We start from the raw sequence: 27,648 nt of genomic DNA, 5'->3' as shown, positions 1-27,648 counted from the left end.
GATGCATATTTTGAGTTGTATTTTGATTATTCGGTGGATTTACGAGTGTCATCAAGACTCAGATGGTAGTCACATTGTTAATGTAGTGTCTTCACTACACTGCTGTAGTGTATTAAACTAAGTCATATTCACAATTAGATATATACAAAGTAGATATATTTATAGATGTATTTATATGATGAGTAATTCATCTCTCTTTACATTGTAAGGGAAGGCCAGCAACCTCTCAAAACATGAGAACCATGAAATGATTTTCAGGTTTCTTTTTCTAGCAATAGTGAAAATTTTACCAAGCCATTACCAAGCCACGAACACTAGATGGCTGCCTTGTTTCATTTTCAAAAAAGTCACTCAGTACTAAAACACAACATATTCTTATGTGAAACAAGCCTGATGTGTTCAGTGTGTAATAATAAAGCAGCTGAATACAAAACAGATACAGTACAAAAAAATTGAGATTTATTGAACTTGAAAATAGCATTAAATTCCACTTAAACATTCATTAAAAGTAAATACCTACAACATTACACTGAAAATATCACCAACCACATATATTACCATGGATACAGTGGATCAGTTCAAATGTAAAAAGCAGCGCAACAGCTAAAAAAAAAAAAAAAAACTGAAGAGGAATCTTCAGACTGAACACAAAGAGCAAAGGCCATGCACAAAAGAATTATCCATTGTTAGTTGTTAGTTAGAATGCTGGTTCATCAAAACATTGATGCTTTAGCTTCTGCTCCTTCTGTTTTGCCTGCTGATAAGCATACTTTGTCCACTCTATGGTCCACCTCTTTGCCTTGAAGTAAAGTACTATCACCAATATATGACACAAAAGCCCTGTTATTTTACCAATTTAAAAAAACAAAACCAAAAAAAACAAACAGCAATAACAGCACATGCAAAAATCTCTGAATTCACCCCAGTCAAACCTCAATACAATGGAGGAAGAAAGGAAGAGAAGCAATAGCACCACTAGGCACACGCCTGCGGGTGTCTCTTGTCGCTCTGGCACATGTACGTAATTGTTCTATTCTGCTTTTAGTGAGAAAGCAAAACCTGACAGACCAACAGTCAGACACTGCCTTTTTCTACCTTCTGGTGGAACGTGAAATCAGTACCAGGAGGAGAAGACCAAATGCTGAGGGGGGGGCACTAACCTCTAGAGCTGAGCATGGAGAAACATGGAGTGATCAGCAGGACGTGATTAACGTGACTTCAAGTGTAGGCACTCGTGGCTCTTCAACAGTGCACAGCGACAGCAGTTGGGAGGAAAAAAAATGAATTTTTAAAAAATCGCACCAGAAACACATTTCCTCCCAAAGCGAGACTGATTTTGCCAGTTCCTCCTGAAGAAATCTGGCTTGCATGGTTACAAAAAAAGTATATATAAAAAAAGTAGCAAAAAACTTTGAACACAGGGTGATGTGGGGAGTCTTTGGTGCTCAGTGTCTAAGAAAACTGAACAGAACCATGTGTATGAGATTCACAGAACTGTTGGCATCATTTCCAATTCAAACTGAGGGTGTTAAGGACAATGGACATCATAAGGGAGTGTTGCATTACAACAGAAACCCAGAAAACAACACACGTTAAGTGTACTGTATGGCTATACATTAATCCTTCATTTCAGGCAAGGCTCAAAAGGTTTAGTGATTTGTTACAATAGTTAAGCCAAAATCCTCTCCTTCAACTCCCTTTTGACTTCTGCCCTGAGCTGGACCAAGTGCAAGAGTCAGCCATCTTGAACCAGGCAGGTCCGGACTCTCTTTAGACACATGCACATATTGAAAAAGAGATACATCAACCAAAGCCCTCCTTTACATGTTAATCAGTCTATCCAGGCTATTATTAACCTAACTCCATTAGTACTAAAAAGATGCTGAGAATCAATATTTCTATGTACCTTGTGAATTTTTATATTAAAAAAAAAATAATAATAACAGCATAGATGCAGAATATGCAGTAGATGCAATTTCGCCTGACTATATTCTGGGAAATGACATTTTCATCAGAACTGCACAGTAATTAGGGTCTCTCTTTGCTTGCATATACAATACCAGTAAATTAGTATCTGCAGATGAAGATGAAAAGTCAAACCCTTTTTTGAATGACTTTAGTCTTCCATAAAAGCTTGATGAACATGTTTCAAGGGAGGTGAGAGACTGAAAACTGATGGGCCAGCAGAGTTGAGCACACTGCATGGAGACAGAAAGTGCCAACATATGACAAGTCCCAGCTCAGTGACCCACAGAGTGACACTTGTTTCACTATAGCCCGGGTGGGCCCTTCCTCTGAAGGAACCCAGGCTAGTGAGAGTCAAGGCGGATCTCGTCACGTCTTTTTGTTAGTTGGGAGTGTAGATGGGAGTGAGAGGTGAGCACGAATCCACAGAAATTATAGGAGGTCTGCTTCAGCTGAACGTGACCAGACCAGCCAGCGCAGGTCTGCCCTCTTATGGTGTGACTGGTCGTGATCCAAGAAGGCAGACGACATAGAAAAATAGTTCTCAGAGGAGTCCCAGTGGTGAAAAGTCCACAACACACACTGTGTCTTCTGAGTGGCAACTACTTTTATTTACTGCATGATGAAGCCAGGCTGCGGCACCATACGAGGTGGGGGCCTCTGTGGCAAAGCAGGGGGGTACTGAGATAGGAAATGGTTAGGGTAACCAGAGGAGACACTGGGGAAGGGTTGGCCTGTTCTGGGAGGAATTGGTGGGTATGGTGATGCTGAGTAGAACACAGGAGGCTGGGGGACAGTGGCTGGAGCTAGATTTGGATTTAGAATTGGGGCTGGCTGGGATGGAGGAGGTGGGGGTTTCCTCCTGGGCTGGGGGACAGGGGAGAGGCTGCTGCTGGCCTCGGAGAGGAGGGAGGCCGCTGCTGAAACATCCTGAGATCGAGAGGTAGGGACCGACGCCTGGGGGAGCCGCTGGCCCTTCAGCACCACCTCCTGCAGCTTCTCGATTTTCACCCTTCTCAAGTGGGCTAGCTTCCTCTTGCTCTGATAAGCATCAATGAAGGAATCCAGGGTCATGTCGCCATCCAGGAATGAATCAGCCATATTCTGTTGACAGAAGTAAGTAGATGTGGGACAGTTTTAGATAGAGAATAGAGAAGTCCCCACTTGGTTATTCAACAACAAGTTGAGAGCCAACATGAGTCATGGAGATGGAGGTAGCATCCAGGGAAAATCACCAAGAAACAAAGCCAGTTGCTCAGATAAACTACAGTGGGATTTGACAGTTAAAAATTAGTCATCTAATGATTATTTCTGCTGTCAATTAATCAGTAAAATGACAAAAATAAAAAGGCCATCATAAGTGACCAAATTAATATTTTATTTCTCTCTTTCTCCTATTTCTCTTATATCTCTTATGAGATTTAAATTCAGAATATTTATGCCGCATTAACTCAATATATCCATAACTGTCACAACAACTCTTTGTGTGGTCAAACTCATTTGAAGGTGACACGATCTGAGGCCACATTTATCAAAACACATAGCGCAAGTTGGCTAAATGTGTGTGTAGGAACTGTCCGTACAAACAAGAAAAATTGGTTTTATCAAACATGCGTACATACAACATCATGCATAGAACACTGTCATCTATTAATGTCATCTATTCCACATACATTTTCATTTCACTCACATTCAGGCTCATATACATACAGAAACGGCCCCAGGATGCCATAAATGGTTCATCATTTCATATCCCTCTGAAGGTCCCAGTAGCCTTAATGTAGAGTTACTTATTGTGGACAAAAGTACCAACCAAGAAAGATAAAAATGACAAACATCATAATGTCCCAGGAGCAGGCATGTGGGAAAGCTTCCCAGCATACACCAGGGCACTCATTTCATGTGTGTTCCTGCATTGTTACTGCTGTTGCTGTACATCTAATTGAGTTCTCAAACATTTCAAGTTTTTCCACACTTCATGTGTTCATTACTTGAGAATGTGGTTACACCACAGATGATGCGGGACGCACGAGTATTAAACATCTCCCTACCATACAGAGAGCTGACATTGGCTGAAATGTTGTTAATGCCATTACTACCCTGCAATTAATGTATAATGGCCGACTTTAGTGCTTCTAATGTAGTTATATGAAACTCACTTAAACCGAAACTCTTTTATTTGACACTTCAACTGCAATCTTATCTGAAGATAAATAAATTACGATACAGTAAAAGAGGTAAAAAAGAAAAAAAAGAAAAAAAAGACTGCTATTTACAGAACGTGATGGTAAAATAAAGAATTGCAGTACACAGCATAGACAATAGATAATTCATAGATTATCATCTTGCTTTTTGATGGTTGCTCTTTCTAGTTTCAGCATAACAGAAAATAACTGCCTTAGTTAAATCATTAAAATTAACCACATGTGCTCGGCAATGTAGAGAAACAAGATGAACTAGAGGTATTAATGGCATCATTTCACTATGAAAGAAATGATAACATTGGTTTTTGCTGTTTATTTAAATACAAAATGATACAAATGATAATTATGCTTACATGGTTTACAGTAGAGTTGATTTGTATGTCTCTAATTTAGGAATCAGTTTACCCCCAATTATACCCATCTACCACAAGGGGTGTGTTGGTCCTCATGCTCAGCAATGGTTCTAAATATATGCATATTCTCATACACTGGGAGAAATTAATATATCTGATTTTATGCACAGAAATAAGCCTACACATGGTTGATGTATGAGGATTTTTGGTGACAGCGTCCTTGTTGGTGATGCCAGAATTCTGGAGGTTGAAGAAACTGTGTTCCATCAACAAACCCAGGCTCTGCCCTGGTAGTATTTCTACCTAACACATTTCTGAAAAAAACTTAGTGGTTTGACTGATAGCACAAAATTGCTGAGAGGACAGGTAGCGGTTGCAGGGATCAAAATTGTGAAAATTAAGCCTCTGTAGGGGAGGAAATCAACAACTGGAAAGACAGGTATATGAATTACTGACTGGTGCCAGCGAGGGACACATGAAGTCATCCATGGAGAGAGCAGTAGAATGCTTACCTCTGTCTCCTCTTCTATTTTGGCTCCCTCCGCCTGCAGTAGGGCCAGCAAAGTGTCCAGAGAGGTGTTTCCCGACTTGTGGTCTGTTACAAAATAACACAAATGTTATTATTCTGTTGGAATAAGGCATGTCAAGCCTTTTTACTGGTCAGACTTAACATTGTGTGACAAGATTGTAAGCAGAGCCAGAACTGTTTACTCAGTATTTTCATATCATCCGACATACAGTATAAATAGTGTTAGTATGCAATATCACAGAATAAACAAATGCTAGGCAGATGTGAAACTGATCATACTCTTTTCTTCACTAAATTTCAAGACCTGCATTACTCTTAATGCTGAGACACTTCTGATGGAGTTAAATTTAATAACTAAAATGTCAAAATACAGAATCTTACTACACTGTTATAATAAAAGTGTTGGTGCTAATCTAAACCTACTGTTTTACTGTTTACCTACTACTATTTTACTCTGTTCTGATAGCATTCACTGTAGTTTGTGTGACAAAGACCCTTTTGTCAGTGAACCAGAGCTACAACAACTTTTGTACCATTACAATAGTATAATTTCTCACCTCCTTTACAAAATCTCTTCAACATATTTGAGTCACAAGATTCTTGTGTACCGTTTATAAACTGCTCGAAGCAGCACAGATGTACTCTAGATTAAGTGTGACCCATGCCTAAATTTAAAAAGAAGAAGAAGAAGAAAATGCTTCCTCAACCCGTGAGCTGAAATGAGTGTGTTGGTTAGAACAGGTTTTAATGAGCCTGTCACACGAAGCTGAAGCAGGATATGTGAAATCTGCCAGTCATCCAAAAAGCAATGACGCCTCTAAGTTTGCTGTGAACTTGCAAAGCCCCACTGAGTCAACTGAAACCAGCTTGGTGTCTCTAAGGAGGAAGCCTGTTTTGTTTGTGTTCCTAAGCAGGACCGAAAGTCAACACCAACTTTAGCTGGGAATGCATACACACATGGTGGCACCCTGGCAGTGAGACCAATGACACATCACTAGTTACGGATCTCCACTGTGCCATTGTCAACTCACCTAAATTCCATCAAGCCCAACTACGAAATACTGGATATTTAATTACACAAGATACCCCATTCTAACCTGATAGGCTGTTCTAGGCTTCCTTCTGTATATGGCAACCCAGTGAACACAAATCTAGACCAATTAATTTATGCACTGGACAGTAACTGTAATACAGGTCAGTTCAGGTTTTTACAATTTATAACAATATTTCTGCTCTCAAGCATCCATTATTGATGTTGAATGTCTATAGCTCTGTCAGGCTCTTTGGTCTATTACCAAATAATAACACAAATACAATCACTAGTCATGATAGAGCAGAGCCTCTAGTATTTCAGGAGGCATTGTACTTCGGTAGCAACATACATTTTAAATCATGTAACCTCTTCTGTTAAAAAGCCGTCCCTGGTATGCCCTTAAGCCATTAATCGACTCCCCTCCATACTGTTACCTATGAATTTAACAGCTTCTGTGGTTAAATAAGGGTTAAAAAGGGTAAATGAGTGCCAGTGAGTAAGTCGGTGAAAGGCAAAACAAAATAATAAAGTCATCACAAATGGTATGCTACAGTCACCTCCACCCTCCTCTCAGTTCCCCACAACACCACTCAAGGCATTTCTCACCTGCCCAACTGCAATGAATGCTACTGATCACACCGATAAAGTATTCAAAGACCACAGTTAGAGTTTCACACACTTTTCTCATGTTATAAATAGATAGATAGATAAAAGCAGCAGCCTAGCAATTTTTCTTGTTAAACGTGTCAGCAAGCTGACATGTGAGGGACAAACATTAAAGAAATGATCAAACTTATGTATAATAAGCCAAGACAATAGTTTTGAGGGCTTCCAGAAACAGCAAACTGTCAGACCAAAATTTCTAACAAATTGGTCCACTTTACTGGTAACCCAAAATTTTATCTCTCAATCGTTGGCACTAGATGCCAAAACCTCATGTTGGTTTACCAAATTTTACCAACAGAGTATAAATTGAATAGAACATCTTTGAAGACAGAGGCTTCATTCTTGACACAAAGCCTTGTTCCAGGGTTAACTCTCATTCCTTTCTGTCTCCCTCTCTTCCCATAACAAGGTGGACTTTCAGGCATATCAGCAGCACTCCTCCACACAAAGCTGTGATTCTCTGGCTGAGCGGAGCCTGCCGAGAACACAACACAAAGTCTGGGTCTGGAGATCATGAGACAGCCACTTAGTAAATGAATCCACGCTGACCTCTGCTGTGAGTCTGAGGGGATTTTTTGGCCTGCCTCTCTGCCCCCCTCTCTCTCTACCAGCCTCCCAACTTTCCTGCCTGCCGTGCCCATCATCCGACACTCCCTCCCACCCACTGTGGCTGTTTTACAACAGCTTGCCTAGCAGCACAATGGGCCACTGTGGGCTGCCATTCTCAGAGGCAGTGCATGATGGTGGTGGTGGTGGTGCTGGTGAAAGGCGCCTACCCTGCCATTTTAGCCTCCAGAGCCTAATGGGCAGTGACGGGTAGCGCAGAGGCCACACATTTCGTGGAGAAAGGATGGAGGGGGGCGGTGCTGATGGTGTAACTGTATGCAAATGACAGCATAGCAAACTAATCTACGTTAAATCTTTCATCTGGGTCAAACAGCTTTGTTTGTCTCAGCTCTGAGCATCGCTGTCATTCCCCAGCTGCTCTACAGTAAATCCAAGACTAGGACAGCTAATGCATTGAAGGCAGGGGGTGGGGGAACACTAGGCAACCTACATTTGACAAAAGCCATCACTTGCTGAGGACAAACGAACAACAGAGTGCTGCATCATCTCTCCTGTATGAGAGAGGCTGACCACTAAGACAGGGGTTTGGTATGTTAGAACACTGCTTCAGATAGTAAAGTTAAGACGATTTGTATTGCCTTGAAGCCTTAAATGACAAAACAACAAGCTAAATATGTGTGCATACATTACAACTACAATAACAACTAGCTTCAGAGTCTGCAGGCCTTGCAGAGAAGGGGGCAAAGTCAAAGTTTCCTCAGCAAAGCAGAGTAGTGAATGGCTGGCTTGCTATTTTGAGATGGCTGCTAAGCAACCACTGCGTCAACAAGGTCACAGGTATAGTCACTCCCTTTTTCTTGACACACTAGGAAGTACTTTGAAGGTGTGTCAGTGAAGGATATTACAGCCCTGTGAGCCTTACGCAGTGGAGATCTAAATCACATCTGGAACTTGCTCAACCTGAACAGAGTTCAATTACAGCGACTCCTGCATTAACATGGTGACAGGGCCTCTGGCAACAGGACTGATAAAGCCTTTGATGGGAAATGCAGGAACTGGTGAAACAGGTCTCTTCGGCATGTGCTCATGACGAGTAAAAACAATGTGGAAAAAAGCATTATGTAACACCTCAGCTTTCTATGATTATAACTGACAGTATGAAAAGGTTCATGTTAACCTGAAAGCAGATGACTGCAATCACCTAAAGCTTTGATATGATCAGTGTTATCATAAAGTACTGGATGTTTTAATGTCGTGTTAAAATGATGAGCCATTCAAATTTAATAACTTTCATGTGAAACTCTGACAGACACACACTGCGCAGTAAAAAAGTTGGTCCATGCCCTGATTTGTTTTTTTACTTCAGTGAAATTACAAACACATACACAACATACACAAACTGGGCCTACTGTTATTTTACTCAGTTTGGATTTAAAACAGACTGACAGAAAATTAAACTGGCAAATATTAGGAAAATGTATTAATCGTTTAAGCCATTTGTCAGGCAAAAACGCCAAACATTTAATGGATCCAGCTTCTCAAAATTTAAGATTTGCTGCTTTTCCCTAATGTACATTATAATATACTGCATAGTGGGACTGCAAGAAAAGATTTTTTTTCAGTATCAATTTACCCGCTGATTACTTTCTAAATTAATCACTTAATCATTTAGTCTATGAAATGTTAAAAAACAGTGAAACAAGACTAGGTCAGAACGTAGTATATGGCTGGACCGTGTATGTTCATTGTGCGAAATTGAGGACATAGTTGAAAACTGTTGTGGAACCACTGTCAACAGTTATTTTCAATGGAAAGTGGCTAAAGTCTTCTCAAAAAGTCACTAGATGAAGTAATGTCCTAATTAGCATATTCATGACATCATTGCTACGTACTTGGATTCTGCCTATGGTCAGCCGGTTTCAGCTCTGTGTTAAAATTCTCTCCTACTCTCTGTGTTCACATACACAGTATTTTAACCCAGTCGAATTCTTCTCTGACCACATCACTCAGTCAGTCAGTCAGTCACGGACATTCGCGTTTCCAGGGCTGACCTAACTGTTGCGGTCCAGCCAAAAATGCCTTTCGTAATTTCTCAGAGGCCACGGTAATGTCTTCAATTTTGCTTGTTTTGTCTGCCTAACAGTACTGTTATTGAAGAAAAACAGCAAATATTCACACTTGAGAATCTGGAACCAGAGAATATTTGGCATTTCCTCTTAAAAAATTACCAAAATGATAAATTGATCATCAAAATAGTTTCCAATTAATTTTCTGTCTATTTGCTAATTGATTAATTAAAAAATGACAATTGAAAAAAATAATTGTCAGTTGCAATTCCATTTTAATGGTACATTATCAAAAGAAGAGTATTAGTAAATGGGGCATCCAGCAGACCTAGGAGATAAAAAGTTCCAGGTTGTACTGTTGGCCAAGTGGTTAACAAGTGTATATAACAGCCCCAGTCCAATTCTGGTAGCATGTCATACCCCTCTCTTTCCCTCCCCACATTTGTAGTTTGTATCTCAGCTGTTTCTATCAAATAATCTAAATAATAGTCTAATTTAGCTTCAATGACATCTGTTCTGCTTTCTGATTACAATCTGAATTGCTATTAAGAAATTGTCTGCCATGATTTAAAGTTCAATAGAAGAGAAGCTAAATTATTATACTACTGTAAATTATTTCACTCAATATTTGAATAAATGTGGATTTGCAATGGCACTGTTTTTTTATGTTTAAAAGCATATGCATCAAGCCAGTTATTTACAGTTATGTCGTCAGTTAATATCTGGGCTTAACAATATGTGTTTTGGTAAAGCTGTTTGTATCACACTGTACTGTATATAATACTAAAAACCTGCTGAGAATTTAATTTAAACAAAAACAAAAAAAAAGGGTCTAATTGGTACTTTGTGTGTATTGCGCCATCTGCTCGATTTTCAGTTAGTCCCACATCCATTTGTTTACGTATCAGTTGCTAATGACTTTGTGGATAAGAGTGTATTCAAATTTCTTAAGAAATGGGTAACATTAAAAATTGAAGAGACTGAGATAAACTAATCTTGGGATAGCTACTATACTGTTGCTATACCTAGAGTGGACTTGCGAAGCTGATAGGACTCAAAACTCTCCTGAAGACAGCTGTAGCGCTTGGTGAGGTGCTCCTTCTTGTGCTCCAGTCTGGGCTGCAGGGTAAGGTTTTGCTCGGCCAAGGTTCGGTTGTTAACCAGTGTCTTCTCCTTGCTCTGCTGGACCTCCTGCATCTACAGAAAAAAAAAAAAAAAAAGTACTGTCTTTATAGCGTTAACTTTATCATGAGAGTCTTAAGAGACAAGACTTCTCTCTTATATACTGGACTCAAATTTAACAATGTCAAAGATATCTTTGAAGGAATGAAAAGAAGGGAAACATTATTGTCGTGAGAATTAACTACGAGTCATCACACTTAAACTGTCAGTTTTCACGAAAACTCCCACAATCCTCTTCACATCTTTAGAAGGACAAATTATGGCCACAAATGTCTCACAGAACTGTTCAAAATCTGCATCTTTTCTTTACAAATAACTACAGAAAACTTCCTTCTATAAACTGAATTTCTTTTACAGCCTTTTATCATTTAATTTCAGTAGTGTGACAGATTTTATTTTAAAAATTCTCCAGCAAATTAAAAATACAGTAAAACTGAACAAAATTAATTTGTTTAAGAAAAACTGTATAGGCCTTAAATTCCTGCAAGGTAATTACTAAAAGGCAGCAATTTTGCTTCTCCGGGTGTAGTGGAAAATAGAAACTAACATTAATAATTTCACCTTAAAAAATATAAAACACTTTTGAGCAGTACGGGTAAGACAAACATGCAGCATCTGAGCACTGATTTATCCAGTTGTAATGGCTACTGTGTTACTAAACCACAGACCCTCCGAAACACAGAAATTTGACATTCCATAGAAGGAAAACCACAGGTGGATCAAATAACATAAATCATGGCTGCATTTCCTTTACATGTGCCAGTATCTGGACCCTGCTATTGTCCATGCTGATTCATTGCCTCCTTCACTCATTCATTATTCCCTATATAATAAACACTAGGTACAGTACATTGAAATTTGGGACACTTATGCATTATCATCGTCTTGTGTAGTGTAGTTTCAGAAATTTTCTAAAGGGCACTATAGTGCATAAATTTCACACTCAAAAACAGGACACTCAAAAAATGGCTCACAATAAATACAATGCAGTATATAGTAAATAGGGAGTCATTTTGGTCACAGCCACTGTCATGGCTTACTGGGATTCCTAAATGGAGAGGAGGAATCAATGTTTTTCTTTAGTTTGTGTTCATGGCGATTACTAGTAGCGGATTTGGAATAAACAATGTCAGCCTCAAGTTGTAATTCCAAGTCTGAGATACCAGGAATTGGTGTAAAGATAAATAACTACAGAAGTGTCAAAAGACCACTGGCAAAATGGCTGCAAAGCCTCTATTACTGGTAGATCCATTTCAATGAAATCCAATATTAACGCTAATACAGTTAGGGCTGCAAGTGACAATTATTTTTGTTACTGATTTTTTTTCTTGAAAAAGTGACTTAAATAATTGATTATCAAAATAGTTGATCATTTTGTGTCGATTGAGAATTGATACAGCTAATTTACAATGGAGGTATACACAGTTTGTATCTGGTTCACTTGTTAATACACTGTTAGCTACAAATAGCTAACAAAACAAGCTAATTTTAGCTATTCAAATGGTGTGACTACATGGCTAGCAGTGGGAGTAACCTTGGAATAAAGCATGAAAATGAAAATTTCCAACTTGGAACGACGGGAGATTTTTCTGTTCTTCTTTCTCTGTCGACCATCTCTGAATGCAGCATTACTCATGTGCTTTTCTTGCTATGACAAGTCAAAATTTCACTGAAAAAAAAGGTCTATTTACCAACTTACACTGAATACTTGTTACTATAATGCACTGATGTTTCATAATGGGTAGGTAGCATACACGCTGATTGTCCCAGCTCAATTACTAAGAAACAGGTGTCCATGATTTTATATAGGGAGTAGTGACATTCAACTACACATATAAAGTATAGCTATATGTTGGCTGAAGGACCAAAACAATGAGCTCAAAGAGACTAAAAGAGGATACAAGAAACAGGGAGACAAACTTGTTATTTTGCGCATTTGGATAAATGACCCTTTCATATTACACTACACAATTCAATGTTAAAATCAGAAATATAACTTAAAGAAGTACTTCAGCAAATTTAGTATTACACTTCCATAAAGTTGGGGAATTTGACAGACTTTATGGTTCCCCAGACACAGACTAAAATTAGAAGAGGCTGAGATCTCCTGACTTTTAGTCTCTAGTATGGGTCATGGTGCAGAAACACTGGAACCTACATTTCCCATTAGTCAATAGCATGTTTCACTCGCCCACTTTTTTCAATCCCCACATGTATGTAATGCAAATTTTCAGAGATCATCCTGATGACATCATCATGGCTATTTTTACACACTTTAGAAACCCCCCTCCAAAAAGTTTTAAAGGCTGAGTAGTATTCCTTGTGATGAGGGAACTGAACCTCATTTAAAAATTGGTGGCGCGTCACTTTAATGCAAGTTTGAACTGAAATTATGGAGACAAGTGGGAGAACAACATGCTACAGTGAGAACAGTGGAGAATTAAATAAACAAAGCTGTCCTGCTATTTCTCAAATGACCCATTTCACACAACCAACCAACGTGTTATAAATGCAAATATTACTATTAAAGGGCGAGAACATGTAAGAAAATTCTAAAAAATACACCATAGCATATAGGGTGAATATGGAATAGTTTCTAAAAGTGACTGAGGCAGGCCTTGTTTTGTGGTCGGACTGAATGGGAAAACATTTCATATAGGAAAAGCAGCAGTCTATTACCACTACAGTTTGCTCCATCATATCCTGAAGTGACCAGCCTCCCTTTTGCAAGAGCCAATTTGCTAATTCACCGTGGCCCACTGAAGAAACAGACCTTTAAATAGCATCCATAACTGCAGGCTTGTTCTGTCAAACCAAACACATAATTGTTTAGTAGCGGAAAGGCTCTACCAATGTTCCACTCTCGCCGTAAAAGGCTGGAATAATCACAGGAAATGTATGTTAAGAGCTAGTTAGCAAATTTGAATGGACCAACGACCTGAATTTTGGAGAGCTGGTGTAATAACCAACAATAAGATGCAGATTGCTGTAATACGCCACTCACATAAAATAAAAATAACTGCTACACAAGTGAGAAACTTAGAGAGCGTAAAAAACAACTTTGGTTCGAGAACTCTGAGCTATAAAACGTGAAGGTGTTCTCCTGAGTCCCCAGTCTTGGCCAAAACCATAAAATTTTCCTTGAGAAAAGTATTTAAATATTAGTATAGTAGCTAGACTGACAATCCCAAGTCAATATATCAGCTGGTATTAGCTTATTGCAGATACACGTATATTGGTGTAGATGTTGATTGATGAGTTATAAGACACTGCAGTACAGAAATGCCAAACAAGGTTTGAGGTAATTTAGAAACAGTGACACTATTACATAGTTTGTCCACCGCAGACCACTGACTAGTTTATTTTTCATCTGTAAATGCTCTGCTTTGTATGTATCTTGGTGATAATGCCTTTAAAAAACTCATCTGAAACTTGGGACAAAACTACAGACTAGCTGAAACTTACAAAGACTATACAAAACCAGACCTACAGATTGGAGGAAACAATCTGCACTGATTTTTACCCCTGCCAAAGAGGTTGTGTAATCACCACTGTTTGTTTGTTGGTTTGTTTGAGGATCAGGAAATATGAAACAAGTACTGAACCGATTTGCACAGAACTTGGTGGAAGGATGGGGCATGGGCTGGGGATGAACCCATTATACTTTGGGGCAGATCTGGATCATTTAATGTGAATTTTAATTTTTTCCTCTGAAGTCTGGTGCATTTTCTTTGACACTGGCCTTAGAAGAGGTCTGCGTTCTACTGATTGCTTTTTCTAGTTTAGTCTTTGACAGTCAGGAAGAAGCATAAACCTTATAACTGAGTATATACACTAGACAACATACTGAAAGATCGGTCAGTAATGACTAGAGTTCTGGCAGTAGACAATCCCACAAATCCTGCGAGAACACCAATTGTCCCAATGTTCCTGTACCAAAACAAACATGGATGGCAACCAGCAGCTTGTACCGTTTAACACTGAAACGCCAAGCAAGAGAGAGCAGGAGAGTGAGAAGGAGAGAGAGAAGTCATCGCTAGCTGCTAAGCTAAAGTAACTAGTAGATCTGAATAGCGTGTGAGCAACTGTGGAATTAGTGGGAAATTTGCAATGATAAAACTATTTAATTAAAGAACATCTTTAGGCTACCAGGCTGTTCTCAGCTGAGAACTGCACTGAAAGCAACCAATAAATTCCAGCCAGGCATTTTGCAGGATTTGCAGATAACTGATAATTACAAATATGCACGCAGTTGGCATTTTATTAGGTACACCTAGCTAAAACTTATGCAGTCTAATACAACCGTCCTGCAATAAATCCAGGTTATAATGTTCAGTTCTTATTTAAATTGTTTTGGAGAGGTGTTGATTCAACTGTATGATTATTTTGGAGGATACAGTGCGTGGTGCTGTTGAGCTGTATTGTATTATACACAGAACTGTTTCTGTTATTTAGCCTACCTTTGTTGATATACATAGGCTGGACAAAATTATAGAAATACCTGGACACCACAGTAGGTGTCCATACTGCACACTTTATGTAGCAATAGTTTTACATTATTCTTACTGCAAATGTATATCGGTTCCAAATATCGGTTATCAGTGTCCTTGATTACTAATAATTGGTATTAGTATCAGCCCTGAAAAAACCATAACGGTCGACCCCAAACTTATTTTTAAATTAAAAAAACCCCAAAAAACATTTGGTTCAGACTGGATGAGATCCTGGTTGGAGAGGCATGAGCAATGTGGAATGTATAGCCTTCATCGGAACCGATAGATGATGGAACTTTGTGAAAAAATGCCAACTTCTGATAAATCTCTTTATTTACCAGTATGTCTCCCTCAGGTGAGATGCAAGTGCAGTCATTGATCACCTATATGGTTTTATCTGTCAACTGTCAAAAACTACCAATCCAGACTGGAACAGACCTAGTTCAAATTGGTCCTATCCCTACATACCCAAATCATATCCAGAATTGGCTCAATAGTCGTAATGTGTGTCCCAGCCTTAAGGGATCCGTACCAAGACAGTTATTCATTTTTATGTAAAAAATTAATTAGTATCGGCATCATTTTCAGATATTTTAAAGTCCCACAAATATTAATATCATTATCGGCCTCAAGTCCAGCACTGGTAGGGCTATAATTTGTATCATTAGAAAAGCATGTAAATGTTTTTGAATCTACCACAATTTACTAGCCCATGAGGAATTTTTATGTTATAATATCTATTCACTTATAAATCGATATAACTGAACTTGAAGTACAGCCTGCCTGCTCTGTGAAACCCATTCCTGGATTAGTGAAAACCTCAAAAAGATAAGAAGTCAAAGGTGAGAGATAGTGCTCATCTTAATCGAACAATCATGTGGTGACAGTATAAAACTGGGTCATCTCCAAATCAAGATCATTTGCCTTTAGCTCAGTGGACACTCAAAAGGTAGCTGTTAAAAACGTTGCCGAAAAGATCCTGCAATTCTAAAAATATTTCATGCAGCTTGAGCTTGCTTCAAAAAATAAGCCACAAACAGCCAACTATTGCACATATACATACAAGTTGCACTTAATGTATACCATAGCAGAACATTAGTGGCACACAGTATATATATATACACAAAGGTAAGACAAATTTAATGGAAAAAAGAAAACGGATGGACTGAATCTAAACAAATTCACGGCAGGGCAATTTGCATTATTCAAAAGGCACCTTATAGGTGGCCGCCAGTGTGTGTTTTGAAAAACGAGAAGATTATTGCCTACAGCAAAGCATGTGTGTCTTCACCAAAGGCAAGGCTTTGTGTCTATATAATACAGCTGTATACTCAGTCCTTCTCAGCACTCTCAGATTTCAGTCAATGCCTTATGGACACCCACTGCCTTTGTTTCCATTCAGTGTATTATAAGGAAAGAATTCCCCAGACAGTTCCACCTTTGGCTCAGGCATGTCTTTACTTGGCTGATTCTCCTCCATATCTACAATAATCTTGTGACTAACTTAAGTCAACAACTGCTGTGTCCTTGTGATATACAAGTCCCTCCCTTGCTGTAACCTATAGGATGAGGAAAGTGAAACCATGGAGACAATCTGACAGGGTGTGGATCAAAAACAGAACTGGCAACACAAAAGGCCAGCTCATAGCACAACATTATTCCAAATTGATAAGAATACCATGCTGTATTCTTCTTGCTTTTGCGAGTTGAAATGGATCAGGTGCACTTGAGCTGACATACAGTAATTTACAGTTTCTCATGTGTGAGGAGCCTTTTTAATCGCATTTTAGGCTGCGCATCCTCAGTTACGCAAAATCAGCTTAGATTAGACTGCCAGAGAGAAAGCCACGGCACCATGACAACAAACAAGAAAAATTCCTGGGTCCCAGCAATGTGTGTTAACGTTTGTAATTACTAATCAAGTCCAAGTTGTATAGTATGAAGGAGAGGAAGAATGTGTTTCCTGAAGAGTTTGCACTTCAAAAAAAAAAAAAAAAAAAAAAAAAAAAAGGATCAGTATGGTGAGAAAATTCTTCCTCCAACACAAGAGATCTGGCGGGGCTGATTCAGAAGAAGGACATTAGGGTAGATCAAAACCCACAATGGAAATGACTATTTCCCATGCTGCTGCTCCTTCCAAAATAATCAGAAGCACAAATTCTGTATAAAAATCCTTCTAATCTGTTAACCCTCTGTCTGGATATACCAAATTCCTGTCTGCGGTAAAACGTTTTTGAGGACTATGGCCTGGAATCACTCCGTCTATTAAAAAACTGAGGTTTATCAGCTGCTTATCATGATAAGGGCAGACTATTAACATAGTGCAAAGCAGGTACACGTTGACGGGGAATTGCCGAGCCCTTGTGCCGCTGGAGCAAAGCCAGAGAGTCCAGATATGAGCCAATGGCCTTTACGGAGGGGAGACTCTGAAAATGTCAATTAATGTTACTTTGCCAAATGGCTCGCAAACACGTCTCTTGTAGCGTACTTTAAGACAAGCTCTGGATGTATAAGGTAATGTGGAGAATAGTCGCAATCCCCCCTAACAGCACTCGGGGGCAAATAAAAGATCCTTTGTTATGACGGTGTAAGTACTCCTTAGGTTCTGAGTCTATACTGATCAGGTGAACGGGGCATGTTCAAGATAAGGGTGTTGAGCACTGCCTTCCTCGGGAAAACGGTCTCTCTGTGCCGACAGCGAAGTCAGCCGTAAACTGGTAGATTTGTGAGTGAAGTTTGGCTCAAAGACCTGTCCCCGACAGAGTGTCGAAGCTAGGCCACTGCTTCACATTTATGTTTTGTAAAAATGACTCAGCATCATTGTGGTTATTAAGGTGATGTCTTTTTCGTAAGTCTCATTGGACACTGACGGGCTTCTGTTGTCTCGGGAACTACAGTTTTTGTTTTTGTTTTTTTTTGCACCATAAAATGTCGCAAATTGGGGAATCCGCGTGTGTTAAAACTTGAGACAATGATGTCCCCTGCTCTGTCACAAGGTTAACGCTTTGTAACCTACTCCAGGTCTCGGAACATTTAAGTTCGTTTGACAACGCGTATTAATGATCAAATCCCAAATTTGATTCGAAGCAACCGTTTCCGTGACCTTTTCGGACCGTGTGTGGGTAAAGCACAACAAAGGGCTGAGGAAAAAACAGTGACCGAGAAAAGGGAGTCAATGGCTAACACTGCACTACAAAAGCATACAGCTTGACATACCTCATCCATCTCTTGAACCATTTTCGTGAGTTTTTCGTCGTCCTCCAGAATTTCGTTGAGCTGCGTCATCGTATAGGCGCTGAAGGTGTTGGAAAAACTGGACATTTTAGCTCTTGTGTTGTGCTTCTCCTCGTCTGTGGCCCCTCTTCTCGCCTCAGATTGTGACAGCTAACTGAGCTTCCCTTACAGGAACTAGAGAGGACACAGGCCCAGTGCTGCCTTCACGAGCTATCGGGAAAATACCACAACTAACGGCAATTGAGCAGTAATCAAGGAGTAGCACCGGCAGAACCTTTTACTAAATTCGACTCGGTCTGGTAATTCTTAATATTATAATTACATACAAAGATTAAAAAAACACACACAGAATTTTAATTTGGAGCCATATAAGGACTATAGATCATATTAATATGAATTAATAATACATCATATTATCATAAGTTATATTGTATTAAAATATATTATACACCACACAATGCTTTAGCGTATTTCAGCTCAAGACAGTTCAGATAAATCCATGTACATATTCTGCCATGGCGAGGTTTACAGCTGGTCGGCGGGGAGAGAATGACAGCCTAAAAGAGTTCGACTATGGCAATCAAGTACCCCCTTTGCGTACAAGTTTCTTGGTTTTCCCTCTTTCCTGAAGCGGAATGTTTACGTCGTGTTAAACAGCGAATACATGCAATCAGCTGAAGGACTGAAGGAGGTATAACTACGATTTAAAAAACAAAATAATAACTGTATAAATACTGTGTGATCGAAAAAGGGGACTGACCGTGACTATTGGCTCTTTGCTTGTGCCCGGTAGTGTTAGCATAGTTGCAGATATGGCTCCACTTAAAAACTTTTCTTTTTTTTTTTTTTAATTATTGATTAGTGTGATGATTATTGTCTCAATTAAGTAGAGCATTCATTTGAGCGTTTAAGATATAAAATGTCACACAATACTGTAAAACGCCCACCACAAATTCCTAAAGCCCAATAGTAGGTCTTCAAATTTGTCTTGTCCAACAGTGAAAAAACCTTAAGATATGCAGTTTACCATCATATAAAACAAAGGGAAAGCAGCTAATCCTCACTTATGACAGTCTGGGACCAGAGAACGTTTGACATTTTTGCTATAAATTGAATCGACTATCAAAATAGTTGCAGATTAATTTTCTCTCAACTCATCAATTAATCGACTAATTTTTTCAGCTTTAGTTGCAGCCAAGCGATATTGCACCAACCTTAGAAATTTGATACATAGTATGCCCATGTTTCTATTATCTGAAAACCGAACGGGGGGTTTACCAGAAGATAGCGAAGGTAGCATATGGCATTAATCCAACATGTTTGTAACCATGAAGGACTACATGCAGTATATTTTTACAGTGTTCACTTACAGCGATTTATACAATTACATTATGTACGTGTAGTGCCATTAATTGATGTAACTTTATCACTGACAATCCTACTATTACTCTATAGTGCATCATTTCCACAGCCATAGACACCTGTCTTTTCTTTGTAATCACTACACTGCTTACTTGTGGAATTACAAATTATATAATTTAACCACCTTGAAAAGAAACACCAAGCATTTCCACACCCGTTTCTGCAAAATCACTATAGAATCCTGGGGAAAAAAACAAAAACAACAATCTCTTTCTGGAGTGAGATGATGAGGTATTCAAAAGTACAAACACACAATGTTATACAGTACATCAAGGGTAACATATTGTCTACTCTTAAAGCTAATATACCAGTTATTGACCACATCGATGATTCATTCAAGTTTTATTGCCGATGGCAATTCTCACCTTTTTTGATATGTTTTGATACATTCGACTCTATATTTATAACTTAATAATGCTAATCAGTTCATCTATCTAAGTGGATCTTCTCCTGAACCAATTCTGATGTGATAATTTGATCAAACTCTTCATTAAAATATATCAAGGTTCTGGATTTCACTGGAACAATTTTAGTGTTATGGGGTCTATATTCTGTTGAAGCTACAGAATATCGTCTGCAGTGAGAATGGTTTGAGCAGCCGTCCAATCCCATTTCCACACCCTGCCGTTCACTCTCAGTAGCGAACATTGCACTCAGACTCGCTGGCGCTGCTGCTGCTTCGTCTTCTCCGCTGACGCCCTCCATCGGACTTCCAGCTGAGGTTTTCGGATGGGTTTAGGACCTCCGCCCCTGTCTCTATGCCCAGGACCTGCCTCTGCACCAGCTTGCAGTAGAGCCCCCCGCTGGCCATCAACTGACTGTGAGGGCCCTGTTCAGCCACACAGCCCCTGTCGATCACTATGATGTTGTCTGCTTTCTCCACTGTGCTGAGCCGATGGGCGATCACCAGCACTGTGCGCTCCTGCATGATGTTGTTCAGAGCCTGCTGAACCTGCAGTAGATAGTCGGAGAGATAAATCAACACCTCTCTGACACATTATATCATTCACTAATGTGGTATTTCTTACAGGGCTGCATCTCCTGTATGCCAGATGTCATTTGGATTTGGTAAATGTAGCGGTTTACTTACGATGTGCTCACTCTCTGCATCCAGAGCACTGGTCGCCTCATCCAAGATAAGAACACGTGGGTTGCGGATGAGAGCTCTTGCAATGGCCACCCTTTGTTTCTGCCCCCCTGACAACTGGGTGCCCTTCTCTCCAACATCTGTTCAAAAAATAAGGTGTGACTTTGTGAAGCAGAGATAATAGTTAGCTGCATTTAATTTCATAAAACAATAATATGAACAGGGGTTACCCTTTTTATATTTTGGGGGCATTTTTGCCTTTATTTGGAGAGTGGACAGTGGAGAAGGGACTGGAAATAAGCATAGCGAGAGTAGGAATTTCATGTAACAATCGCCCCCCCGCCCAGAGTCAATTGTACTCAAATATACACCAGAATAAGTGGGATGTGACTGATAATACAGATATTCTTTGATCAAAGCTCCAATTTTGTGTCAATAGGAATAATCTATACCAACTTAATTTACATAGTAGTTTTCAAAACGAAGTCATGATTGTGATGTAACTTGGCACTAGATCCCACTGAGCCTGAACTAAGCGTGAAATCTCTTGCAGGAGACCAGTACAGGGAAGCCAGTATGAAGGTGATACATTACAATCAGATTCTAACCTAAAAGCAAATAGCATTATAATTAGGTAAGTCTTGCAAGTTTAGGTATGGTACAGGAGAAAAAGATAATTTACCATGTTCCTCGCAATAATACTGACATTTTTCTCTTAGTGGTTGTATCTGTTATGTTAGATACTGTTATCTGTTATCATTGACTGGAGGTTGTAGATAACCTACATTTTCCATTACTAATACAGTACATCAGTGGCTGGCATACATATAAAATAGATCTAATAATTACTTGTCTCATAGCCTTTGGGGAGGGTGGTGATAAAGTCATGAGCATTAGCCTTGGTGGCAGCCTGCACCACATCCTCTCTGGGGACGTCACTCAGGCCGTAGGTGATGTTTTCCTCAACCGTCCGGGCAAACAGCACAGGCTCTTGACCAACAAGAGCTACCTGCAGAAATAAAATAACAAATGGTTGGATTTATGTGTGAAAGGCCTTAAACACAAATGATTCCAGTAAAAAGTAACAAAAGTGTAGCAAAAGCCTTATATATCTTGTTCCTTTGCCGTAGAGCTCTGTTGTTGTCCAAAACCTTTTAAAACACACAAGAGAGCCTGCTGTTGCACTGGATGACATGTTCCTTCATTACCATGAACACACACACTGTACTTTATTTTGACTCAATCCCACATTCAGCGTCCTGCTGCTGGAAATACTCACTAGACCACCAACTGTGTATTAATAAGTACCTGAAAATAGTCCCTAACACAGGCACTATTTACTCCAGTTTGAATAAGGTTTGCTAAAAACTACTGTGTCCAGCTGTTTTTAGGAAATTACTGTCTTTTTTTTTTTTTTTTTTTTTTTTTTTTTTAAATGTTTTCAAAAGACATAAAGTGTATGTCTTAAATAGTACCGAGTCCATTTGTTCCTAAGTGCCACAGACAAAGTAGGGAAACTGCAAAGTATTGACAGGTGAAATAACATATAGTTGGTTATGGGCTTTTGCTGATATTTTGGTGACAATAAGAAAAAATATAGAATAACGCCAGTCTCATCCTTTAAAAGAACATCCTGTCATACCCCTATTTCTATTATACTGATGTACCTTGGAGTGGAGATAGTTGTGCTGAAAGGTGTGAACAGGTTTTCCATCCAGCAGCACTTGGCCTTGTTGAGGCAGGTAGAAGTTTTCCACCAGACTCACACAGGAGCTCTTTCCACTGCCTGAGGGTCCCACGAGGGCTGTGACCTCTCCAGGCCGCAAGGTGAATGACACTCCCTATAAAAGGAACCAAGTCGCAAAGTGATTTTCTTCACTCTTAAAAGGTCAGACAACTTTTTATCTACCAAAAGGAATGTGTTTCAAGGGCAAATGGTTACTGATATTTTGGGAGTTATGTTACTAACATCTGATAATTGTGCAGAATTTGACTGAATTTGATCAGTAAATTTGACTATTATCATGTTAAATATCAAAAAAATGTGAAACTGTAATTTTTCCTGTTTTCCCACAATGGTGCAAAACAGTGTATCTTTAGACACAGATACTTATTTACACTGTATTCAGAAAGTTTTCAGACCCCTTCACTTTTTTCACATTTTGTTATGTTGCAGCCTCATTAATCTATACTCAATACTCAATCATGACAAAGCCAAAACTGAATTTTAGAAAGTTTTGCAGATTGATGACAAAGGAAAACCTGAAATATCACATTGACATAAGTATTCAGACCCTTTGCTATGACACTCCAAATTTAGCTCAGGTGCCTCCCATTTCTCTTGATCATCTTTGAAATTTTTATACACCTTGATTGGAGTCAACCTGTGGTAAATTCAATTGACTGGACATGATTTGGAAAGATACACATCTGTCTGTATAAGGTCTCACAATTGACGATAAATATCAGAGCAAAAACCAAGACATGAGGTCAAAGGAACTGCCTGCAGAGCTCAGAGACAGGATTGAGTCCACGCTCAGATCTGGGGAAGGCTACAGAAAAATTCTGCTGCATTGAAGGTTCCAAAGAAGGTTCCCACAGTGGCCTCCATAATTCTGCAAAGGAAGAAGTTTGGAACAACCAGGACTCTTCCTAGAGCTGGCTCCCCAGCCAAACTGAGCAACTGGGGGAGAAGGGCCTTCTTAGAACAGATGACCAAGAACCCGATGGTCACTGGCTGAGCTCCAGAAACCCTGTGTGGAGATGGGAGAAACTTCCAGAAGGACAATCATCACTACAACACTCCACCAAACTGGGCTTTATGGCTGAATGGACAGAGGGAATCCTCTCTTCAGTGAAAGACACATGAAAGCTGTGTCATGAAACAAGCACCTAAAGGACTCCCAGACTGTGAGCAACAAGATTCTCTGGTCTGATGAAACCAAGACTGAACTATGCGTCATGTCTGCAGGAACCAGGCACCGCTCATCATCTGCCCAATACCATCACAACGGTGAAGCATGGTGGTGGCAACATCATGCTGTAGGGGGGCAGGGACAAGGAGACTGGTCAGGGTTGAGGGAAAGCTGAATGACGATAAGTACAGAAATTAATGAAAACTCTCAGGCCCTCAGACTGGGCAAAAGGTACACATTCCAACAGGACAATGACCCTAAGCACACAGCCAAGACAGTGCAGGAGTAGCTTGGGGACAACTCTGAGAATGTCCTTGAATGGCCCAGCCAGAGCCCTGACTTGAACCCAATGGAACATCTCTGAAGAGACATGAAATGGCTGCCCACCGACAGTCCCCATCCAACCTGACACAGTTCTCCAGAGAAGAATGGCAGAAAATCCCCAAATCTACTTGTGCAAACTTTATCGCGTCATACCAAAGAAGACTCAAGGCTGTAATCACTGCTAAAGGTGCTTCAACTAAGTACTGAGTAAAGGGTCTGAACACTTATGTCAATGTGATATTTCAGGTTTTCTTTTTCAATAAATTTGCAAAACTTTCTAAAATTCAGTTTTGGCTTTGACATTATTGGGGTATTGAGTGAAGACTGACGAGGGAATTTCATGTCAATACAAGGCTTGTACTAGCCCAATAAACTGACCCTCAACTCTGAAAACTTAAGCCATACTGACCAGCTGTGAATAGTGTATTAGTTATACAGGGTTTAACAACACAGTGTGGGATCAAGAGGCCTCAGAACAAACCTTGAGAATATCAATCTCAGGGCGTGCTGGGTAGGCAAATGTGATGTCTTTAAATTCAACCAAACCAGTACATGTGTCTGGAGCCTCTGTGCCATCAGCTGAGTGTTTGGGATTCCTGTCAAGGTACTCAAAAACCTTCTCAGCAGCTCCCACTCCCTGCATAAGGCCCGTGTACACAGATGCAATGCTCTGTAAGAGGGATAACACAAGGCACTGGTTAAGAGGATCAAAGTCACACAATTCTTTTGTACACTGGTGCTGAAAGACATAAATAAAAACAGATGTCATACCTCTAGGCATTCTCCCAGCTCAAGCATGTATATAAAAAAAGATATCAAGGCACCACTACTCATCTGACCAGTAACCACAAGGTGACCACCATAGTAGAGGATTGCAACCTCTAAGGCAAGTTCTGAAATCTGAAAAACACACACAAGTACTGTAACATACAGTTCTCAATAGAATAAAAAAAACAGATTTAGAGCTTTGCATCTTCATTTGAAGAGGCAACTGCTGATACCTACACAACTGGACCACATGTAGCAAGCATAGGCCACTGCTTGCTTTTTGTTGAGCTGGAACATGACCAAGAGCTTGGCGTAGTAGGAGTCAGCCTCACCACATTCGTTAGCAAAGCTCCGCACTGTTCTCATGGCTGAAATGGTTTCTTCTGCAACTTTATTGGCCTCTGCAAGAGTTGTTTGCACTTCTTTGGTCAGTTTCTGTACAATAAAAACAAAGGTGTTACTTTAGTTTATCTGGAAAATAAATCATCAACATGGATACAAAGTTACTTTACCTTGTAGTATTCTCCATAAAGTTTAGAGACGAGGGCAATGTAAGGAAATCCCATGATGGTCACCAGTGTGAGCTTCCAGGACATCCCAAACATGAAGATGAAGAAGCCAGCACCCTTGATGGTGCTCCTCAGGAAGACGTTGACATTCTGGGAGATGAGATCACTCACTTGGGTGGTGTCAGCTGACAGACGTGAAATGATGTCACCTACAGGGTGATATGGACGTGTAATAACATTCGGAAGACTGCTCCGTTGTCAAAGAGGACCCTTAAATAGAGGAAGTTAATTAAAGATGGCAGGATGTATTGATAGCGTTTCAACATTACCTGTGTGATTTTCGTCAAAAAAGGCAATTTCCTGCCTCATCAGAGTTCTGAAGAGATGGTTCCTGAGCCGAAGGTTTAATCGAGCAAAGGTCAGCGTGAAGACGCCTCCACGCACTCCCATTGCAACTGAACTGAGGAGAAGGAAAAGGTTGTGAAATAACATTTAAGTCTGGTATTTTTCTGGTTTGTGGACAGGACACATGACAATCTGCTTAAAATCCAGTTGAGCAGCTTTGTCATATGTCACTATATCAGCAAACTCTATTTCCTGATCCTTTCTATATCTCTGTGGTGACCAATAATACCAAAAGAAAATCAAAATAACCATTAGAATAATAAAACAAGAGAAACCTAGTTTGCAATACTTTCATATAAACAAAGCGATCACACGTGCCTTTCACAGTCAGAAGACAACCTGTATACTGTATACACTCACCTAGCTAAAGCCAGTACTCCCAGTGTTATGACCGGCTTAGCAAAGTACTCCATGCTCTGGTGAACCACAATGCTGTCTATGGCCCTCCCATAGTAGTATGGTATGAAGGCTTCACCTGAAGGACAAAGAGAGAGACCACGATATAATAGAGCTTTGCACTTATTTCTGGCTCTCAGTGGAACTGATGATTTCTACATAATGAGTTACCCTAAATGTCATCGGCAAAAGCAAGATGCTTAGTGATAACTCTTGGACAACAATGAGATATTTGTTTTCAAATTAACTTCAGAAATTGAATGAAATTAAGATAAGAGTAGAGCTGAAATGACTGGTTCTCAGGTGTGAGCATTTGCTGCTTTTCTTTGTCTTATGAGATAATAAAATAAATATCTTTGGATTTTGTAATGTTAGTCACATTGAGCTGTGGGATATTTTGTTGGACATTTTTCTCTAATTCCTGACATTTCATTGACTAAATGATTAATTTAGAAAATAATCAGCAAAATAATCAATAATAAAATAATCAGTAACTGCCCTTGTTCAGAGGGTCTTAATTTACACAAGCAGTGCTCCACTTTATGGAGCACTGCTTTGAAGCTCGTTATAGGAGTTAATATGTAAAATCAGCACTGCATCCATAAATGCACTGCATCTTCAGTAAAGTGCTTTAAAGTTCATCTACTTCATCTCTAGTTCTAAATTACCACTACCATCGTACTTTTTCACAGTGACATTGGAATTTAGCCACCATTAAACTTGATTGCTTTGTATAAGATCAAAAGCTCAAGGTGTTGTGTAATGTGAAATGGGTAACACAGTCATAATTTACAGGCTTAAACACAATTGCCATAGAAGGCTCTGTTGAGATATTGCATATGAGTGTTGCAATCCTTTGTAACAGGCAGGAGTACACACAGTGACAGGACAGGTATATCAGTAGGTCAAGGCCACTCACACACAGCAGAGATGAGGAGGAAGAGGACAGCTACAGACAGCAGCCCACCATCCTTCCTGCAGAAGGTTATCAAACGTCCCAATGTAGCCCCAGAGCTGGTCTTCTCCTTCTCCTGGCTTCCCTCCTCCTTATGCTTCTTCCTCTCACACCCCACCTCCCGCTCCTCCTCACTAGCTGTCCCCACCAGCTTCTCAGTGTCCTCGGAGCCTCCAACTGCTCTGCCGCTGCTGCTGCGGCTATTGTGACTGCTCAGTGAGCCAGGCTCCTTCCCCAGCAGCCTCCAGAGAAGCATGACACCCAGGGAGGAGGCACAAGTCCAGCATATCAGGCTCAAAAGCCAGGGCTGCTGTGTCAGAGGCTCCAGCTCAGTCAGCATCAGCAGCTTGGCAAGGGCGTAGGTGATGACAATCAGGCAGATGAGAAGAATGAGGGTGGTGAGTGTAGCGACCCTCGTTGGGCCGTCCTCCTTGTTCCATGACACACCTATGGAGGCTCCCAGAAGAAGTGAGGCTCGGAGCAGCACGGTCCCCCAGAGATCCAATGCTGACTGGAGGATGTTAAAGTACAAGGCATCCTTTCTGAATATGATTAAGTGTAATCCATGTGTGTAT

The 27,648-nt window shown here is 39.9% G+C and overlaps 2 protein-coding genes across 3 annotated transcripts in view; both read right to left on the bottom strand.

Annotated features, from left to right (window-relative positions):
* Positions 1-480: 480 nt before the first annotated feature.
* Positions 481-18,394, bottom strand: vps37ba (VPS37B subunit of ESCRT-I a). The gene is made up of 4 exons (XM_040154924.1): positions 18,275-18,394; positions 10,409-10,580; positions 5,035-5,117; positions 481-3,069 (listed from the first exon to the last, which is right to left on the bottom strand). Exons 1-4 carry the CDS (start codon positions 18,377-18,379, stop codon positions 2,578-2,580), a joined length of 852 nt encoding a protein of 283 aa, XP_040010858.1. The 5' UTR covers positions 18,380-18,394; the 3' UTR covers positions 481-2,577.
* A 1,008-nt stretch (positions 18,395-19,402) lies between these two features.
* Positions 19,403-27,648, bottom strand: part of abcb9 (ATP-binding cassette, sub-family B (MDR/TAP), member 9) — a 9,014-nt gene continuing 768 nt past the window's right edge. The window contains exons 1-11 of one of the 2 annotated variants that reach the window (XM_040154921.1): positions 27,038-27,648; positions 26,083-26,197; positions 25,647-25,777; positions 25,321-25,526; positions 25,046-25,243; positions 24,812-24,940; positions 24,522-24,710; positions 22,469-22,642; positions 21,651-21,810; positions 20,805-20,941; positions 19,403-20,666 (exon numbers count right to left, since the gene is read on the bottom strand). The exon at positions 27,038-27,648 is cut by the window's right edge and continues 768 nt beyond it. In XM_040154921.1, coding sequence (XP_040010855.1) covers positions 20,349-20,666; positions 20,805-20,941; positions 21,651-21,810; positions 22,469-22,642; positions 24,522-24,710; positions 24,812-24,940; positions 25,046-25,243; positions 25,321-25,526; positions 25,647-25,777; positions 26,083-26,197; positions 27,038-27,648 — 2,368 coding nt within the window. In that variant the 3' untranslated portion in view covers positions 19,403-20,348. The remainder of the gene's footprint in view (positions 20,667-20,804; positions 20,942-21,650; positions 21,811-22,468; positions 22,643-24,521; positions 24,711-24,811; positions 24,941-25,045; positions 25,244-25,320; positions 25,527-25,646; positions 25,778-26,082; positions 26,198-27,037) is intronic. The other variant, XM_040154922.1, reaches the window with a different exon arrangement.

The sequence above is a fragment of the Xiphias gladius genome, chromosome 19 (genome assembly GCF_016859285.1).
Source record: "Xiphias gladius isolate SHS-SW01 ecotype Sanya breed wild chromosome 19, ASM1685928v1, whole genome shotgun sequence".
NCBI classification, from domain to species: domain Eukaryota; kingdom Metazoa; phylum Chordata; class Actinopteri; order Istiophoriformes; family Xiphiidae; genus Xiphias; species Xiphias gladius.
The sequence above is the reverse complement of the archived record's forward strand: the minus strand, read 5'-3'. Positions and strand labels throughout refer to the sequence as shown.

Excerpts from the sequence above, each read along its gene's own strand:
- vps37ba (XM_040154924.1), bottom strand. The coding sequence starts at position 18,379 with ATGTCCAGTTTTTCCAACACCTTCAGCGCCTATACGATGACGCAGCTC. Across the intron at positions 5,118-10,408 it reads GCTTCGCAAGTCCACTCTAG|ACCACAAGTCGGGAAACACC; the intron begins GTATAGCAACAG and ends ATTTTGTAACAG. Across the intron at positions 3,070-5,034 it reads AAATAGAAGAGGAGACAGAG|AATATGGCTGATTCATTCCT; the intron begins GTAAGCATTCTA and ends TTCTGTCAACAG.